We start from the raw sequence: 19,485 nt of genomic DNA on the forward strand, positions 1-19,485 counted from the left end.
AAAAACTATATTCTTATAATATGATGTCCTCTTTGCATCCCATTATACTGATGTCTCATAGAAAGGTAAAAGTACTAAGTCTCTTTTGAGGGGAGAGGAGTGTTGGTACTGGGGCTTGAACTCAGGTCCTTGAACTCTTGGCACATCTCTTCTTTAATTTTTAAAAAAATTTACTTTATTGTTATTATAGAGGTGATATACAGAGGGATTATAATTACATAAGTCAGGTAATGAGCCCATAACCTGATGTAGCTTTTTGATGGTTAATTGGCATTAAGTCTCTTGGATTGATCTGCCTGGGCTAGCTTGAAACCTTAGTCCTCAGATCTCAGCCTCCTGAGTGGCAAGGCTTACATCATTTTCCTCATTGTCCTGTTCCTATGGGTAGATATTGTATAGTGGTTTATGATTTGATCAGTTCCTTCCTGTACTCACTAAGCATCCGGCTAAGCAGGCAGTGGAATTGTGTAATGCCTGATTCACGATCTTAATCCTGGGAGATATCTTGAGAGGCAATCACGTCTGGGAAGGAGAGTGGTTAAGGCCTTTAATCTTCCCAGTTAGTTTGATCTGGAGCCTCAGGGTCTGGCAGACATATACTATCCAATCCACACATGAAGCCCTAGTTAGCTCACTGACTGAATCCTAACCAGCTGAACTCTGGGATCCTGTGCTCACCAGAGTGAGCTCTTCAAATAGACACTGGGTTGTTTTATACTGTTCTTCCACTTGCCCATTCCCAATTTCCCCAACCCTTCCCCCATGGCTTCCTTCTCTTCTAAAATTGCGGATCCAGGAGCTCATGCAGGGCCTGTGATCACATCTGTTTCCTTGCCACATCTGGTTGTCCAGATGTGTCCAGATCCTAGAACCAGCTCCTAGAACCACACCAGACCCAGTCTGTGGGTTGTCTCGGGGCCCTGCAGATGGAGGAGGAGTGGGAGATCATTAACGGTACTGTTGCACATGTTGTAATGAGCACATATGATTCTTCTTTATAATCAAAGAAGGTCATAATAGAAAAGATGAAAGAAATCACTGTATGAGCTTGTTGGCTGGAGTTCACTCAGTTCAGAGTGGGCCCCCCCTCCTTGATGGCTGCTTGCTACACTCAAGACCCAATCATTCCTTAACTCTGCCTTTTGTCTTCTGCCCAACCACTCTACAGAGGTTGGGGGAGGGGGGGGGGGGGCTTCATTAAGTCTTCTAACTACCTAAATCAACCTCCGTAAACTATTGACTGTGGCAGGCCAAATGTGGCCAGCAACTACCTATCATTGTGTGTGTGTGTGTGTGTGTGTGTGTGTGTGTGTGTGTGTGTGTGTGTGTGTGTGTGTGTGTGTGTTTGCTGGTAATGGGACTTGAATTTAGAGCCTGGGCACTGTCCTTTTACTTTTTTGCTCAAGGATAGTACTCTATCACTTGCACCACAGCTCTGTTCCACTTCTGGCTTCTTACTGCCTAATTGGACATCAGAGTCTCACAGACTTTTCTGCTCAAGCTGGCTTTGTATCGCTGTCCTTCTGCCTCCTAAGTAGCTAGGATGGCAGATGTGAGCCACTAGCACTTGGCATCTAAGTCTGGCTCTTTGGCACTCACTAATTCAGGTGATAACATCCGTACACACAGGTACAACCCAATTGCAGCTGATTTTGTAGCTGACAGTTCATATGGCTGATGACAGAGAAAGTACTCACAGCTCCCTTGGAGTTGGAACATGCGAATGATGAGAGTCCAAAGAATGAAAGTCTTTGGGTGGAAACTAGCTTCTTGTTCTTAAGTAGGAATTCTTAGAGAGAGATCCTTCACATACCCCATCTTCTCTTCTTGATATTCATCCTCCAAAGAGGACAGAATGGTCAGACTGGACACAATGGTTCACGCTTATAATACCAGCTACCCTAGAGGTGGAGAGTGGAAGGATGAAGGATCAGAGTCTGAGGCCAACCCAGGCAAAAAAAAATTGAGAGATCCAACTTGAAAAAGCACTAATGTTAAAAAGTAGGGGAGGGAGCTGGAGATGTGACTCAATACCTGCGTAGCAAGCACAAGACTCCGAATCCAAACTCTTAACATGAAAAGAAAAGAAAAAGGGAGCGAGAAAGAATTCAGTGAGTCTGACCAGTGAGCCAATTAAATCTAGTGTTTCAGGACAGGCCTTCTAGGAGTCCTAGCCACAGTGCTTCTCCTTCCGGGCAGGTGCTGTTTGCAAAACATGGCCTAGCCTGGCCAAAGGGTCATGGTTGCCCTGCAATCAAATTATGTGCCTATATCCGCCCTCTGCTGTCTGTGGCTCCATGAGGAGCCATTAAGCCAGCCATACTGACCTAAGGGAGACTGACGGCAGCAATGTTGGTTGGAATGAGAGGCAGGCCACCGGGCTAGTGTAGTGTTGCCTGTGGAGTGAAGCTTAACAAGGGGCTGCTCTGCTCCCCTGCAAAGATGCAAGAGTGACTTCCTCCCCTCGAATCTATCCTATGACTACAAAGGCAGGCAAGCCCAGGCCTGTGGCGGACAGGTCCACTCTGGTCACTGAGTGCTCTGTGATAGGCTATGTGTTTTATATATATATATATATATATATATATATATATATATATATATATAATATGTTTTTTATTGTAAAAATACTGTACAGAGGGGTTACAGTGGCATGAGCAAGGTAATGAGTACCTTTCCTATCAAGCATTGTTACCTTCTCCTTTGTATCTCTCCTACCATCCCTCCCCTCCCATCTCCGCAATTACACTCCCCCCCCACTTTGCCTAAATTGTAAAGTTTGTTTTCAACATAGTGTCTTGTGCATCTCATTGTTACAATGGGTCAACCTGTATCCCTATTTAAGCATTTTGTTTTTTCCCTTCCCCTCCCCAAATTAGAGAAGTGTATATACAAGATGCAGGGCACCAACATCAAATACAGTGAAAACAGGGGTTATACCATGGGGAAGAACATACGAAGAAACAAAAAAAAATCACATGGTACGTTATAAATACATTAGAAACAACAGCAAGAAAGAAAAAAACATTTGTGTCCCTATCTTGGGGTTCATTTCACTTAACATCATCTTATCTGGTCATGTGTACACAGCTTTTGACCTTTTTCTGCTTGTCCCAGACATTATATCTCCTTTCTGGAAGCTACTTTAAAGAACTCATCAAAACTAGGTATCATAATGACATATTAAAGATGTTCATTACAGCATCATTTGTATTAGCATGAAATGGATAGAAATATAACTAACTAAAGAAGAATGGCTATTAAATAAATCCGCATCCTGTAAAATGAACATTATGCTGTCATGAAAACTTTCCCAAAGGTTATTTAGTGGCAAAGGGCCAACCTACAATGTTGTTTATGGGAGGTAGATCCAAAAATTTGGATACTTTATAGTCTATATTGAAGAAATGTAAATGTATAGAAAAGTAAAGAGTAGAATAAAATATACCAAAGTAGAAACACGGTTTTTGGGGCTGGGAAGGTGGCTCAGTGGTAGAGTGCTTGCCTTGCATGCCTGAGGCCCTGAGTTCAATTTCTCAGCACCACATAAGCAAAAAGAAAAAAGCCAGAAGTGGCGCTGTGGCTCAAGTGGTAGAGCGCTTAGCCTTGAGCTGAAGAGCTGAGGGACAGCGCCCAGGCCCAGAGTTCAGGCCCCACGACCAGACCAAAAACAAACAAACAAACAAACAAACAAGGTTTTATTTCTGGAATGAGAATTAATCATGGTCCAACATTTTGCTGGTTAATTAGAGATGGAGTCTCTACAGGCTCTTCTGCCCTGGATGGCTTTGAATCACAATCCTCCAGATCTCAACCTCCTAAGTAGCTAGGATTACAGATGTAAGCCACTGATATCTGACTTAGTTTCATCTTTTTTCCTTGGGTGAAATAAAAACTCAATATGAAAATTCCTCACTTCTGTTGAAAAAAAAAGGAAGTCATACTACGATCTTAGTTGTGTATTTTGTTCGTTTGTGTCCAGCAAATGAAGATAGGTGACTTTCTGGTTTAAATGACATAAATCTGTGGTCCCCTAAACCATATTGCTATTATTGTGATTCATTTGCCTTTTTTTCCAAGTGGACTATAGTTTGTGTGCAGTGGATGAAGTCATTGGAGTAAGTGCTTCTCCCTGGAGAGAGCATCAATCATTGTTGTGGAAGATGGCGACATTTTAGAAAGAAACTCTGAGGAAAATGTCACGCTTAAAAAATCAGATTTAAATACACTGGCTCCAGATTGATTTTTATTACACTCAAATGGATACCCTGATTGATTATCAGTCTTACAAATGTTTAGCACATTTCTCACTTCTCTAATAATCAGAATAATCTAATTTTCAATGTCATTTAATGTACTCCATTCAAGGTTATAATAGATCATATTTCTAATAAAACACAGCAATTATGTAATGAATAATACAGAAGGACTAGCACTCAAAATCCTTGGCTTTGAAGGCAGGCCTGGGGAAGGTCTTGGTAAGACCCATTGCTTCAAGTGGGATATATGTTCTGTTTCTTTGCTGGCATCCTATAGGAATTTTTCATTCCTGGTGAGCCAAATGGAGTTTTTCTGGAAAACGTGGTCACTCTCCAAATAATTGGGGGTGGAGAGTGGGCAGCAAAGGGAAACAGCAAGGTTTGAATCCTTTCAATATTTATCATCAGAGTACCTAGGAAAATGTGACAATTTGCCAACTCCCTGGTAATTACTGCTTTGTTCCCATTTTTTACATATATTCTCTAGAGAAAGCCTGTATTTTGGCTTTGAATATTTTTCCTATATCCTTGGTAGCAATGCTAACATGGCAGATGTTTTAAGGTAAGCCACAGCTAGTTTGGAGGAGGCATGACTGGATGTTTCAGGCTAGTACTTACCTATTGAGACTCAGTTGTGGAAGTAAATTGGCCTTTTTGAATTTGTAACTTGGAAGCAATTCTAGTCACATCCAAAAGCAGGCTGGCAATTACGAAATCTTATGTTACAGTGTGTGGCAGGATTGGGTAGTCTGGCAGGTAGGGAATAGTGACACAATGTGGTGGCCTCACACACAAAAGCCCTGAGAGAGAATCATGGTGAGGGACATATTGGGACAGCAGGTAAAACACAGAGGACTGACAAGGTATCAGGGAGCAGATAGTCTTGCTAAAGCTGATCCAAGACATGACCTTGGCATTTGAAGATTGTAGAAGATCTGAAGTTCTGGAGGTGTAAGCAAAAGCAAATGGTGGGCTGGTACAAACCAGATGCTGTTTATCATAGGTGCATATCAAATCCTGATCTAGTCTCTACTCGATCACTAGAGGAGACACAAACTGGGGCAAAGCAGGGCTGCGGAAGTTATGATCTCACTCTGCCCTTGAAGCAACTTTCGCTAATAATGTCTCCCTTTAAGACGTTTGGCCAATCATATCTCGACAGACCGCCATAGCCTGCTGTGTTTGGAGCTCACCCGAGCAAACTTCGAAAGATCATCATTTTGTGTTCCGAGCACCACATTTTAGGAAAGAAGTTATCTAGAAATGAGTATTATCCACAGCAGACTGCCCAGAATGGCATGAGGTCTTAATTCTGTGTCCAATGACATAGAATTAAGCATCCTGGAAATTCATAACGTGGAGAAAGCCAGAGGTGGAGAGAAGGTGATTGTTTTAAGCCACCTGAGGCCTAAAGAAAAAAATTAGGAAATCCTCTCCATTCGCCATTGCATCTTCTGCTTCTCCACGAGATCATCACCATTGTTTAAAGCTCAGGGCCTCCAGTGCTGAGCTAGGCCAAGGAACTCATTCAAATTTACACAGTGACAAACTCCATAGGGATCAGATTGGAACCCACCTCTTCCTTACTCAGTTCCTGTGATTTCACCCTAACTGAGATTCTCCTTAGCATGACAGTCCTTTCCAACAGTAGAATTCTGGACATTTCTGGTTAGGACATGTGTTGAAAATTATGACTAGTATTTGGAAGCATTCCAAGCCTTAGGAGGAATTCCTCTCTTACAGTGCTTAAAATAAGACAAGGTTAATGTGACAACATGTGCTGCTCTACTAAGTGGAGGCTGAGGAAATGAGGCCCCTTTGGAGTTAAGTTATTTGGCAGTGGAAGAAGTCTCCATTGTAGAAAATAACAATTCTTTAGACATTATGCAATTTCTGAGAGCCTTAAGGGAAGGGAGTGTGCTTGTCTGTCTGTCTGCCCTAGTCCATGTAGGCTACTATAATATTAATACTGTAGACTGGGTGGCTTATCAACAACAGAGCTTATTTCTCTCAGCTCTGGAAGCCAAAAATCCAAGGTCAAAGCCTGGTTGTCTGGTGAGGCCTACTTCCTGATTTATAGATAGTTGTTTTCTTGCCATGACCTCAGATGGTAGGAATGGCATGCCCCATGGCTCATGCCTGTAATCCTAGTCACTCAGGAGGATGAGACATGAGGATCATGGTTTAAAGCCAGGCAAGAAAAAGTCTAAGAAAAGTTATCTCCAATTAATTATCAGAAAACCAGAAGTGATGCTGTAGCCCAAAGTGGTGGAGTGCTAGTCTTGAACAAAAGCGCTCAGGGACAGTACCTAGGCCACGAGATCAAGCCCCACCACCACCAACAACAAAAATCCTGTATATTAGGGCTCCATCCTCAAGACCTCATCATCTCCCAATGACCCAACTGTAAATCCATCACATGGGCTCGTGTTTCCACACGTAAACTTTGGGAGGATGTAGCCTCTACTCTGCAGCACTGTCTGCTTATGGGGCCGAGGAGATGTCCTAGAAACTGAATGATAAAAGCCAGCTTTGAAGGCCTTAGAGAAAAGTCCCATTGGGGTCACTGAGATGGGAAGGGGAGACATTAAACAATGGCCATATAGTAAGCACAAGTCTCAGGGCCTGGCAGGACAGGGAGTGTAGCCTTTCTGGAATTAGTCCACCTTAGTTATCAGAGTACTGTCTCTCTTTTTTGCTTTAAAAACACTTTTATTATCTTTTTTTATTATCTAGTTATACAAAGGAGATGCCACTGAACAAAGCAGTTTATGAATACAATGCATCTTGATCAGTGTCACCCCTTCAACATTCACCCTCCTCCCTTTGACCTATCCTTTCCCTTACTTTTGTTAATTTCAGATCTATACAATGAGTCCTTGTCTGCATTCTGCCCCCTCCTGCTTCATTTGTCTACCCCCTCTCTCCCCTTGGCCCCACCCCCTCTTGTGCATGAAGCCCTTTCTTGGTGCTGATTTTGTTGGGCTTTGACCTAGTCTTTCTAAAAGGTTATACTATTTGAACTTTCCATAGAGTCTGTTGCACCTCAGTTAATTCATCTGTAACCACTTGCATATCACCCGATGTGTTAACTTATAGATTTATAGGTATATTCTAGCTACCACAAATGAAGGAAACCATGCAACCTTTGTTTCTCTGGATCTGGCTTACTTCACTTAATATAATTTTTTCCAAGTCTTTTCATTTCCTTATATATGGTATCACTCTTTCTAATGGATGACTAAAATTCCATCGTGTAGAAATACCAAATTTTCTCAATCTATTCATCCATTGAGACGCTTCTGGGCTGATTCCATATCTTGGCTCCAGTGAATAGTGCTGTGATGAACCTGGTTGTGCTGGTGGTTTTACTGTAACCTTATTTGTGTTCTATTGGATAAATTCCCAGGAGTGGCATTGCTGGGTCTTGGCTGCCTTTTGTAGTCTGCACAGCATTGTCCCAAGAGGGAGAAAACTTGAGAACATACAGGTAGACTCACAGGGCCTTGGCAGAAACATTGAATATGGAAGAGCAAAGAGGTCCACCTATCCTTTTGTGACTGGAGTCCATTGAGATGGCCACACGGGAGGCAAAGGAGCTCTGCAGGGCAGCCAGAATGCCTTTTAGGGGAGTGTCTGTGTGGGATATCATTGGGCAGTCAAACAGTCACTCATTTTCTCCAGAGATAGAGTTGTATGTGCTGAAGAGGGAGGGGTTTGTTCACAGACCTCAGGACCCACAAATAACAAGAGGGCTAGAACAGACCAGGGATAGGGATAGCTCTATCTAGAGCAGGCCACGTGGGTATCAAGGATGCAGTGTTTCAAGGTGAATGTTCCTTAGCATTCTTAGCCAAGCCCTGCACTCTTCTTCACAAATCACAGTCAACAGTAGTCGGGAAGGGACATAACTTAGCATGGATTCCCTATAAATGCCTGAGTAAAGTATTGATGAATGAATGGCTAAATTGACAGGTAGCTAGATTAACTCATATATTTAATTCTGAGAAGCTACTTTCCCCAATATAGGCAATTCTTTCTGCCTTTTCGTGTCTATACACAGTCATCCCTCAGCATCTTTGGGAAAATGGTTTCAGAACTCCTACAGACACCAAAATCTCATGATTCTTTAGTCCTCTAAATAAAATGATGTAGTATTTGCATATAATCTACACACACCTTCCCATATACTTTAAGTCATCTCTCAAGGACTTATAATACATAGATACTTCCTAAGTGCTATGGAAAGATTACATTTATTAATGACTAATGACAAGAAAAAAATAGTCTGTACTTGTTCAGAAGAGATATAACTCTTAAATCCTATTTTATTATCTTTAAATAGTTGTGCAACAGGGGTTCCAATTCAATAAATGATGCACTTTTAACATTTTTTAAATTGTAAAGATACTGTACAGAGGGGTTGTAGTTACATGAGTAAGGTGATGAGTACATTTCCTATTGAGCATTGTTACCCCCTCCTTTGTTTTTCCCCTACCATCCCTTCCTTCCTCACCTCCCCAACTCCCCCCACTTCCCCACCCCTTGCCAAAGTTGTAAAGTTCGTTTTCAACATTGTGTCTTATACATCTCATTATTGCAATGGCTCAACCTGTATCCTTATTTCAGCATTTTGTTATTTCCCTTCCCCTCTCCAAATTAGAAAAATGTATATACAAGATGCAGGGGACCACAATTTTGAAAACTACTTTCCTGCAGAGTGAGGCTGACTGAAAATATGGAAGGCTCAGAAATGGAGGCCTAGATACACTTGCCTCTGTCCTCTATCCCCTCCTCTCAGATTGCCTGATGGCAGCCTGCCCTGCCATACTGCAGAACCCATCACCCATCTCTTTCTCCTAGACTGATCACAGATAGAATGGATTTCAGAGGCCCAGTTGCTAGGTCTAAATGCTAGTTGTTACTCGCTTGCTACCAGCTGTGGTGTAATGGGGACCACTGGGTGCTGGAAATGTTCTAAGTTACTTTCTGTTCTAGATTCAGTCCTGCCGCTCTGCAGAGTCCTGAAGGCGTCTCTAGCTTAGAAGACTTTAGCAGATGTCTTTTTGATTAACAGGAGAAAGCCCCCTTCTGGGCGTGGGTGTTAGAGCAAGGGCAAAGGAAGGGCAAAGGAAGTGAATTGTGAAGCTCTAGCTGGAACGTTTCCCCTTTATTTCTTGTACCTCTTAGCTGAGGCCATCCTGGGAATAGAAGCTGGATTCTTGGTTAGCGTCTGACATCCAAAACAAGTGCCGGTAAGCTAGGTAGAGAATGGTGAAGATGGTTTTCTTTTTCCAAATAACTCTCATATGAAACATCTGGGAACTAAAGATCTGTAGGGTAGGAAGGTTTTTGGAACTTGATCTAATGCATAATCCTACACAACAGGGTGATGGGGTGATCTGTTTGCACTAGGAGACATCACCAGCATGAGTTCACTCCCGGAGGAAGGCTAAGTTGGCTTCAATGCTGCCAGTCCTCCATGTGCCTAGACTGACTTGAGGCCTGTAGTTTCAGTTTTTAAATATTTTCTTCTAGAAAGACATGGCCTGAGAGTGACCTCCTCAATAGCCGTCCTCATTACAGTGCTCATTGCATTTGGTGGTGGACACTCAGCTTTAAAAGGAAAAAACAAGGAAAAAGAATTCTTTTATGAGCAATAAATAACTTTGAAATGAGACATGTGCTCAAATATTCACCTCCTAGATTAGTGGCTATGTGCCTTTTAAGGTTCCCCCTACCTCAGTTTACCTGTATTGAACTTTGGAGTAGTGTATCTCCTTCTGTGCTATGTGACCAAAGAAGCATACTATATTATACTTTGCCTTCACCCAACATGCACGCGCATGCACACATGCACAGAATGAATGTGGGGACTTGCACTGAGATTTCTTGTTTCCATCTGCTGATTCATAGCTTCAAGGTTGCATTCAAATGCTCAGATTCTTCCACATGAACTCCATTCCTAGAAGTCAAGAGCGAGAAGAAGGAAATGCAAAAAGGAAAAGGAATTTGCCATCCTCAACATTGCTACCATTCCATCCTAAGTGGACTGTTCCCAGATTCCATTTGCAGGCAGATCCTTCTGATACTCACTTGTACACATAAACACACACACACGCACTGCATACTTCTACTCAGTAGCATCTGGCATACTGGAATTTCTTAATTAAATGGGACTTGGAGGGATAGGAGGTATGTTTGATGAAGAGAGCAACATGTGCAGAGACCTGGGAGTTAGCAGTAACCGGAAGCTTTGGACGTTAGTTTTGCTATAGTGTTCTATGAATTGGAAGTACTGAGAAAGTCAAACCAACCATGCTCTTTTAGGGCACTTGGTTCAAGATTCCTCTCTCCTGTGGTGTTCTCCATGACCCTTCCTAGGTTCAGCTGCCCTACCTCTGGGTCAATACTACCCATTCCTTAGACTGTATTCTTCCTTGCATGAGTCAAAGGAGTAATATTTCCCTGCTTAGGATCTAGCCTGGTCCTTGATACTTATTTGTTAGATGCTTGTCTTTTACAAGAATGTGAATGTTTCTCTGACATTGGTTACAGTAGCAGATGGAGTATAAGTCTTCAATATCTATTTTATAAGTTACTATAATAATAATAATTATTATTATTTAGCTGTGCAAAGGGGTTACAATTCCATAAGTCAGGTTATGAGTGCAGTTGCTTTTTGGTCAGTGTAACCCCTTCCTTCATTCTCCTCCATTTTCCTCCTCCCATACCTACCCTTAAGTTTCATAGTTCATTTTTTATATAATACACATTGAATACAATGACTAACTTTAAAAGAAGAAATGGATGGATGGATAGATGAATAAATAAATGGAAATATGGGTGGATAGACAGGTATATGGACAAATCAATGGATAAAAAATGGTACAGATTGGTGGACAGCTGAATGAACAAATTGATGAATGTCAGACAAATGAGTGGCTGACAGGAGGATTGGATAAATGCACAAATTAATGATGGATACTCTGAGGATAGACAGATGGCTAGACAGGTGGATAGATTCTTTTAAATGATACTTTACAATCAATATGGTGGCACATGCCTGTAATTCCAGCTCCCTGGAAGATGTAGAGGGTTAAAGGGCTTGCCCACCAAACAAAAGAACCTGAGTTCAACCCCAGTGCCACTCCCCATCCCACAAAAGATACTTAAAATGAATAATTATTAGGGAGAAAAGATGGATACATGACTAATTATGCCCACCAGGACTAGTGTGTAATCAACACATGAATTGCCATTTCTCTAAAAAAATAATCAACTAAAATTAGTCAGGCATGATGGTGCTCACCTGTAACCCCAACACTTAACAGGCTGAGACAGAAGGATTGTGAGATTGAGGCCAGCTCTCTACATAGGCTACATAGCAAGACTCCACCTCAAAAATCAAAAGGAACCAAATGAAGCCTTGAGTTGAAGAGCTCAGGGACAGCACTCAGGCCCAGAGTTCAAGCCCCACGACCAAAAAAAAAAAAAGTAAACAAATGAAATTAATAGCATATATTTAGAATAAAAGCCTTACTGATAAAACTTGTACTTGGTAATTCTGAAGATTCATAGGAAAATCTTTAATACTTCAAGACCCACATTGAGAATGACTTGGTAGACAGGCTGCATACCTCATTAGGAAGTTTTTCTTTTTCTCACTTCTACTAAATGCATAATATGCATCGCCACATGGTCACAGGTAGACTAAGTTTCTGACAGTTCAAATTGTTTTTTTTTTTAACTGTATTGACAATGTGCAGGAACTTCTATACATTAATATCCTAGAAAGGGTATTTGGGAGGCATGTTGAAACTCCTCAGACCATAAATCTGACTATCACAGATACCTTATTGACACATGCTAGTCTTTGCTCATGCAGAGATCCATCAAGTGTGTCAAGTAATCGCTGAAAGAACTCAATCCCAAGGAGCAAGCACGGCCATGTGTACTAGTAAGTCAAGTTCAGATCCCGAGTCTTGACTTTGCCTATGTTCTGTCTTCCTGATCATCCCCAGTTCTTTTCTCCTTACCACCTTTAGCTTTTCTGTGTTCTGTGTTCCCTTCCCCCTTCTTTCTTTCCCTCCTCTTCCTTCCCTGTTCCCCCTTTGTTTCTTTTTTTTTCTCCTTCCTTAACTGCCATTTTAGCAATTTTACATTTCAATGCATTCCCTGTGATTAAACTCCTACATTCTATATTATGTATCAAGTGTGCTTCATTTATTGTGGGAAATGCCATTCATTATTGAACTCAGTATATTCAGTAACTCCAGGACTCAATAAATGCTTGTTGAATAAATGAATTCAACAAATTGCAACTCTTTGGGGTGTCTTTGTTTTATTTGTTTGTTTTGGGATAAGGTCTCACCACAGAGCTCAAGTTGGCCTCAAACTTGTAATCTTCCAATCTCCATCTGTAGAGCCCTGGGAATACAGGTGCATACGACCATGCCTTGCTTTCAATTTTTTATACACTACTTTGTGTTGCAATCACTTATAATCTACATTTTATATATATATATGTATATATATATATACACACACATATATATGCATACTATGTGCCAGGGAAAAATTTAATGTCCTTATTTTTTATGTGGAAACTTAAGCTAAAAGACATGGGGAAATTATTGTTTTTTTTCTAGTTAATAAAAAGATGTACTAAAACAAAGGCCTTTGAAATTTTATCCTAACGTCTTCTCCACTTGTCCAATATTCCTTTCATTCATATCCTAAGACCTCCAGAGAACAGATGCATCATTTTTGTGCATGGTAAAAGATTTGAGGCTTTTGGTTGCAGGAATTAAAAATTCTTTCTTCCTCCCTCTAACTGCTTAACAATATCCAGCAAGGTGCATCTCAATGCACATATCCTGTAAACTATATTCCTACTGTAATAGAAAAACACAGACTGTATCGGTTAGTTATGGCTGTGTAACCAGTCATTCCCCAAAGCTCGATAGTCGGCAACAATAAGCACTCAGATGGTTCAGAAGGTCATGGATAAAAAGCATCCTATTTCTGGGTTTGCTGGGCTTCCTTGGGACTCTGTGGTTAGGAAGCTCTTCAGGTCCCAACTGGGCTCTGTCCCAGGAGCATCCTGACACCTCTGAAAGTCCTTGCACACACATGCAGCCTTGTGCAAGGTTTGGAGCTGTCTTCTAGGGATGTTGCTCCATTGCACAAGCTCTGAAATCAAGGTCCCAAGGAAGCCAGGACTGTATCCCTTACACAGACACATCCAGGTGCCACTCCTCAGGCTGGTCCCCAGGCACTAATCTCCTTATGTGATGAGGAATCACAGTCACAGGGATGTGGAAGCAGAGCCCTTGTTGAGGGGGCAGCCAGGGTGTGGTGGCAGGGATAAGGTCAGTCTCCACTTTCCAGAGGATGCCAATGTGAAGGCCCATGCCTGATCCCACTCTACTCACCCTTACTGGGGGACTTGAGTGTGGACGATTCTCCCCAACCCCCATCTTTCCATTGCGTAAAAAGCATCTCTAGAGATTAGTCATAGGCCCGCTTGCCTTCACATCTGTAGTAATTCATTTCTATAATTACTTCAGAAAATGGTTTGGATATGAAGATTCAACTAGACTTTTGTGCTTTTCTCTTGGGTGTTAGAGTCCTCCTCCCCCATCCCTCACAACAACCAGATCACTTTAATCACCCACTGTGACCCATTACTCTTGCAGTTAGCAAGGAGCTGAGAAGTCAAGATGTGTGAATTTCAGACTTTTAATTTTCAAGCAAGAGTAAATAGACCATTGTGTTCCCTTTGTTAAACTACATATATATATGTAAAACATTATGAATTTTTTAATCCCATCGGTGGTATTTTCATTGTTTTCCTGAGTCCAAGTGTAACCCACATCTTTTGTATGTTTCCGGCATCCAATTTTTATTATGCACGTGGAAATCAATATTCCAGATACGTGCACAAGTGCACACATTAAAATGAACATGACTTCATTTATTTCCATGATTAGACATTCAAATAAAAGTGCTTGGGTGTCTGTTTTCATATTCATAGGTCGAGATCCGTACATCAGAGGTATTTGTATAAGTGACACTTTTATTACATTCATTTCATTTGCAATATGATAGTGGATCATAAATATGTTACTTTTATGCCACCAAATCTGATTTGTAGCACTTAGCCTCTCACAGGGAGAATACTTGATATTTCATGAAGCACCTTTAGTCCAAGAAGTGCTTTGCAAACACGGAGGCAGGTCCTATCAGGTGTATAAATCACACTCCCCGACCCTTTGAATGCCCTCCCTGCTCCACTTCATCACCCATCTGGTCACTGCAGAGGTGCGAGGACAGGAAGCAATTCCTCTGCAGAGTCTAAGGGGCTGTGATGCCTTTAAATCCTGCAAGCAAGGAGCTCAGCCGAGCTCTGTCTGGCCACATAGGCCCTGATGGTAAATGGAACTCTGTATCTAGTCACAGGCCATACTGTCATTCATGGAGCAGTTCCCCAGCCCCACCATGGATCAAAGTGCCGTATTGAGCCCTGGAATCATAGAGGCAAATAAAATACCACCAACCCTTGCTTTCTGCTTATGCGCAGAGCAGGACTGAGTGTGTGTGTGTGTGTGTGTGTGTGTGTGTGGCAGGCTCTCAGGTAGGTATGACAGTGTATGCCCCTCACTTTGCCTCCCTGTTCCTTCCTGCACCTTCCCAGGGGTGAGCTGCATGGGAAAGCATTTTGTATACCCCCTAAGCACCTCGCCTATGTATGGGTGCTTACATCAGCCAGGTGCCACTGGGGTGAAAGAGGAGGTGGCTGTCAAACAGCTCAGCTGCACACATCTGACTGTCAGAGAACACCACACTGCCCAGCCCACCGGCCTCTCCCACCTTCTACACATCCTGCCACCCACCCCTCTAGCCAGTGAGAAGGGGACCCCACCAGCTAGCTGCATGGGATCGCGGAACAGAGCTCAAGTGCCCGCTCTGATGCAGGACACCCCTAGGCCTGTCTCCAGACCTCCCCCCTCCGCTGAGGAAGTAGGGGCTCCAAGTTTTGGGATCTTCACTGTTTTGTAACAGGCTAGCCTCTCACTCTGTCTGCACACTTTCTGGAAGATCTCACAGAGGCCCAGGTGGGCCAGTCTATACCCAGGAAGCCTAAGTGAGCTCTCCTTCCTTAGTGGTCTGGAACATTCCTGAGTAGGGTAGGAAGGAAAGGTGTTGATTGGTGTTCACTTCCTTGGGACCATGTGAGTTCGACTGAGGAAAGAACTTGGACCGACTTGGGCATGTGCCTTAGTTTAGTGTCTTCATCTGCAAAATGAGTTTCAAACTGTCTGCCTGAGGCTGGGCTGTAGCTTGGTGGCAAAGCACTTGCCTGGCAAGTGCAATGTTCTGGCTTCGATCTCCAGTACCAAAAAAAGAAAGACTAAACAAATAACTCATAAACTAAACAAAAACCTGCCCACCTGGTAAGTGGATGGAGTGAGGTTCTATGGGCAAAGCTCCCAGGAGAGAGTTCAAGATACCCCCAAAAAGCACTCTACTTTTCCTTGCCCTCCACCTCCTGGATGGGGGGAGGGGGGGTTGCAGAGGCTTTGACTGCTCAGTCCCAGCCACCTTCTTCCATTCCCTTCTGCTCCCTCTCCCCCTGCCTTCGCCTTACTCCACCATCCATTCGGTCCCAGGAAAGGGCACAGGGACTCCCCTAGCAACCTGGTTTTGCCCATGTGCAGATGGTTTAGACGGCCTTTCCCAAGGACACCCAGGCAAAATCCTCTTAGGCAGATCAGATTATGCCCCGGGTCACTGTACAGCACCCAATCCCAGGTCATGCTGGTGGCAGAGGCAGGCAGCCTGGCACCCTGGAGGTCCCCAGGGAAACTTAGGCTCCCCAGAGAAGTCACATGATCTGGTTTCACCTTCTACTTGCCAGGCTTCTGTCGCTGTCCCCACCGGTCCCAACCAGGGACGAGGGCATTCAGTTGCACTGGATTTCTGTGCTGCCATGGGGAAGGCCACATCTCCAGGATACCAAGCACCAGTCCCCTGGCCCCCACTGTGTGCCTAGCATCTTAGGGACAGATGGCAGCCACCTGCTGTGATCCAAGGGGCCAAATGAAGCCTGGACTCAGTGGTTCCCAAAGAATGAATGGTTTTCAGAGTGGATGATTTCTATTTGTTTTAAATAACATTACAGGGGCTGGGAAGGTGGTTCAGTGGTAGAGTGCTTGCCTTGCATGCATGAGGCCCTGGATTCCATTCCTCAGCACCACATAAGCAGAAAGAGCTGGAAGTGGTGCTGTGGCTCTAATGGTAGAACGCTAGCCTTGAGCTGAAGAGCTGGGGGACAGTGCCCAGGCCCAGAGTTCAAGACCCACAACCGACTAAATGAATGAATGAATGAATGAATGAATAAATAAATAAATAAAATAACATTACGAATCGCAAAAGGCAATATGGTTAACACAGAAAGTCTAGTAGTCTGAAAATTGAGAGGGCAAGAAGCGGAATTTTACTGGTCCTGAGATGAATCTCTTCAAAGGTGCAGTTCATTTAGGAAACTGAAGAGCAAAGGGAACCAAACACTCAGCTAGGAAACACTAGTTACGAAGGCACAGGAACTGGGTTCAGGGCCTGCCTCCCAGGCCCAAGACTTTCCCCACTGGGTCTTCAGGGAGGCACCTGCTCTTCACTGAATGCAAAGTTCTCTCACACAGCCAGGATCCACCTCCGGCTGTGCCCACAAGCTTCCTAAGCTGACTGGCCAGGTGCCCAGCTACCCAGAAAGACAAATGTTGCCCCCTGCCCAGGCACCCTGGCCATCAGGTACTTGTCCAGTGGGATATAGATCCCACTCCTGTCACCGATCTTAATTGTCCTGCCATCGCGCCCCAGGTGTCAGGTGGTCCCGAGTCAATGGTCAGCGATGTAACCACCTGGCTTTTTGGCAGCCCAGGCCCAGCCACTAGTGAGTGACCTGTGGTTTGCCTTCTTTCCTTTCCAGCTGTCAGGAATGACAGGAACAAGAAGAAGAAGGAGCCTTCCAAGCAAGAGAGCCCTGAGAGTTATGAGATGACAGCCGAGCTGGACGACCTCACGGAGAAGATCCGAAAGGCTCACCAAGAAACCTTCCCCTCACTCTGCCAGCTGGGTAAATACACCACGGTAAGGAAGGGCCTCTCTGGCCCCAGGCTATGAGCGTGCACACGTGTGTGTGTGTGCACACACACACACATACCCACACTCCCAAACTTATCCCAAGATTTGCATGCCAACCAAGTAGAGCTATACTGTGGCCTCATGCCTCCACGTGGCAGACTGAATAGGATAATGCTTTGCAAGGTCAGTCATCTGTGCATGCACCCACCAAGAAGCATGCATTGAGCACTTAATGTATGCTGGCTTGTATGCTAGGGAACCTGAACTATTTGCTGCTCTCAGGCAGGGACTTTGGTCTGCTGAAGAAATAGATCAAGCTATTTAACTATTTCATGACTGTAGCAGACACCTGTACAGAGCCAAGAGGGGACCCTGGGAGAATGGGTTTTGTCTTTCCTAAACACCAACCTAGCTGTAATATCTCATCACCATTATGGGGCAATCCCTCTAGATGGTATCTGACTTCAGTGAGGGCCAGGCACCAGTGGCAGAGATCTAAGGATCAAGGTTCAAAGCCAGCCCAGACAGGAAAGTCTGTGAGACTCTGATCTTCAATTAAGCACCAAGAAAGCTGGAAGTGGAGCTGGGACTCAAGTGATAGAGTGCTAGCCTTGAGCAAAAATGCTCAGGGACAGTGTCCAGACCTTGAGTTCAAGCCCCAGGATTAGAAGAAGAAGAAAACCTCAAGCCAGGGCTTAAAGAGCACAAGGTAGGGGTGGCCTGTGTCCCTGGGTATGCAGTTTCCCCTGATTCCACTGTTCTGTGTGACATGGCTTCCACAACAGTTCTTACTCAGGAAGAGAGCAGAAGAATTCAAAGATTGAAAGTTAGGAGTGCTATGTTGGCTGGTCTGGAATATTCTAGGTGAGATATCATAATGGTCTTTTAATGGATGTGTGTCTGTGTGTGTGTGTGTGTGTGTGAGAGAGAGAGAGAGAGAGAGAGACAGACAGACAGACAGACAGACAGACAGACAGACAGGCAGACTAGGGCTTGAACTCATAGTCTGACTGATGTCCCTGAACTTTTTTTGCTCAAGGCTGATGCTTTATCACTTGAGCTACACCTCCACTTTCAGCTTTGTACTAGTTAATTAGAGATAAGAGTCTCACAGACTTTGCTACCCAGGCTAACATTGAACTACAATCTTCAGATCTCAGCCTGCTGAGTAGCTAGGGTTACAGGCATAAGCCACTGGATCCCAGACAAGTTCTTTAATTTACCAAGAGGCATTTGCATATATTATAGTTACTGATATATTTTCCTAATTTGTGGCACATAGTAGGCCCTCAATAGAAATTTGACAGATGAACAAATGAATACAACTAGCATTCCATCTGGCCTCTTCCAGTGGCTTACAATATTGCCTGAGATGCCAGTTAATGTACTTAAAAATCCAAATGGATTTTTGGTAACTGGTGTGGTATACAAATGTTAGTAAGTAAGGTCCTGAGAAGAAAAGATTTGATGGTGACACCAGGAAGGAATGATGGCAAGGGGAAATAGTGGTGCTTGAAGACATTCTTGAGAGGTGCAAGAATGGCACCAGAACTGGCCTAGAAGGTTCTGTGGAGCTTGGCACACTGAAGTCCACCCAAGATACTTGAGGGAGCCTGAGGTGGGTGGCACCCGGGCTGGGGTTGGTGTTCACAGCTTTTGGCAGTGGTGACATGGGAGAGGAGAGTGAGGTATGCCTGGTCAAACAAGACTTGTGCACAGCTGACAGTCCAGGAAGAATGGAGAACAGTGGAACATCACAGGGGCGGCCATCTTGTTCACCCCTCCATCTTCCTCTCAGGGAGCTCAGCTGAGCACTCCCCACCATGCTGAAGAGCCGAGGCTGTGAGCTGGGCTTTGAGCAGCAGCACGGGAATGATCTTGTGGGGCCCCCACAGCGCAGGCCAGGAGGAGAATGACTGAGGCTGAATGCCTGAGGAGGTGCTCAGAGATCAGACTCCACTGATCCTAGCCCAGAGCAGGACTGCCTCAGGCCAAAGCCAGATGCCGTGGGGAAGGGAAGCAATGGCTGGGAAGGGTGACGCCACATATCAGAGCAAGAGCCTAGAGCCACATGGCG

At 43.9% G+C, this 19,485-nt stretch overlaps 1 protein-coding gene across 1 annotated transcript in view; it reads left to right on the forward strand.

Moving 5' to 3' along the window:
• The window catches only part of Rarb (retinoic acid receptor beta), a 147,191-nt gene that overhangs the window by 108,718 nt on the left and 18,988 nt on the right, over positions 1-19,485 (forward strand). The window contains exon 4 of the mRNA XM_042680073.1: positions 17,254-17,414. Within this exon, the coding sequence (XP_042536007.1) occupies positions 17,254-17,414 (161 nt within the window). The remainder of the gene's footprint in view (positions 1-17,253; positions 17,415-19,485) is intronic.

This window comes from Dipodomys spectabilis, unplaced genomic scaffold (assembly GCF_019054845.1).
Source record: "Dipodomys spectabilis isolate Male_0828 unplaced genomic scaffold, ASM1905484v1 ptg000054l, whole genome shotgun sequence".
NCBI classification, from domain to species: domain Eukaryota; kingdom Metazoa; phylum Chordata; class Mammalia; order Rodentia; family Heteromyidae; genus Dipodomys; species Dipodomys spectabilis.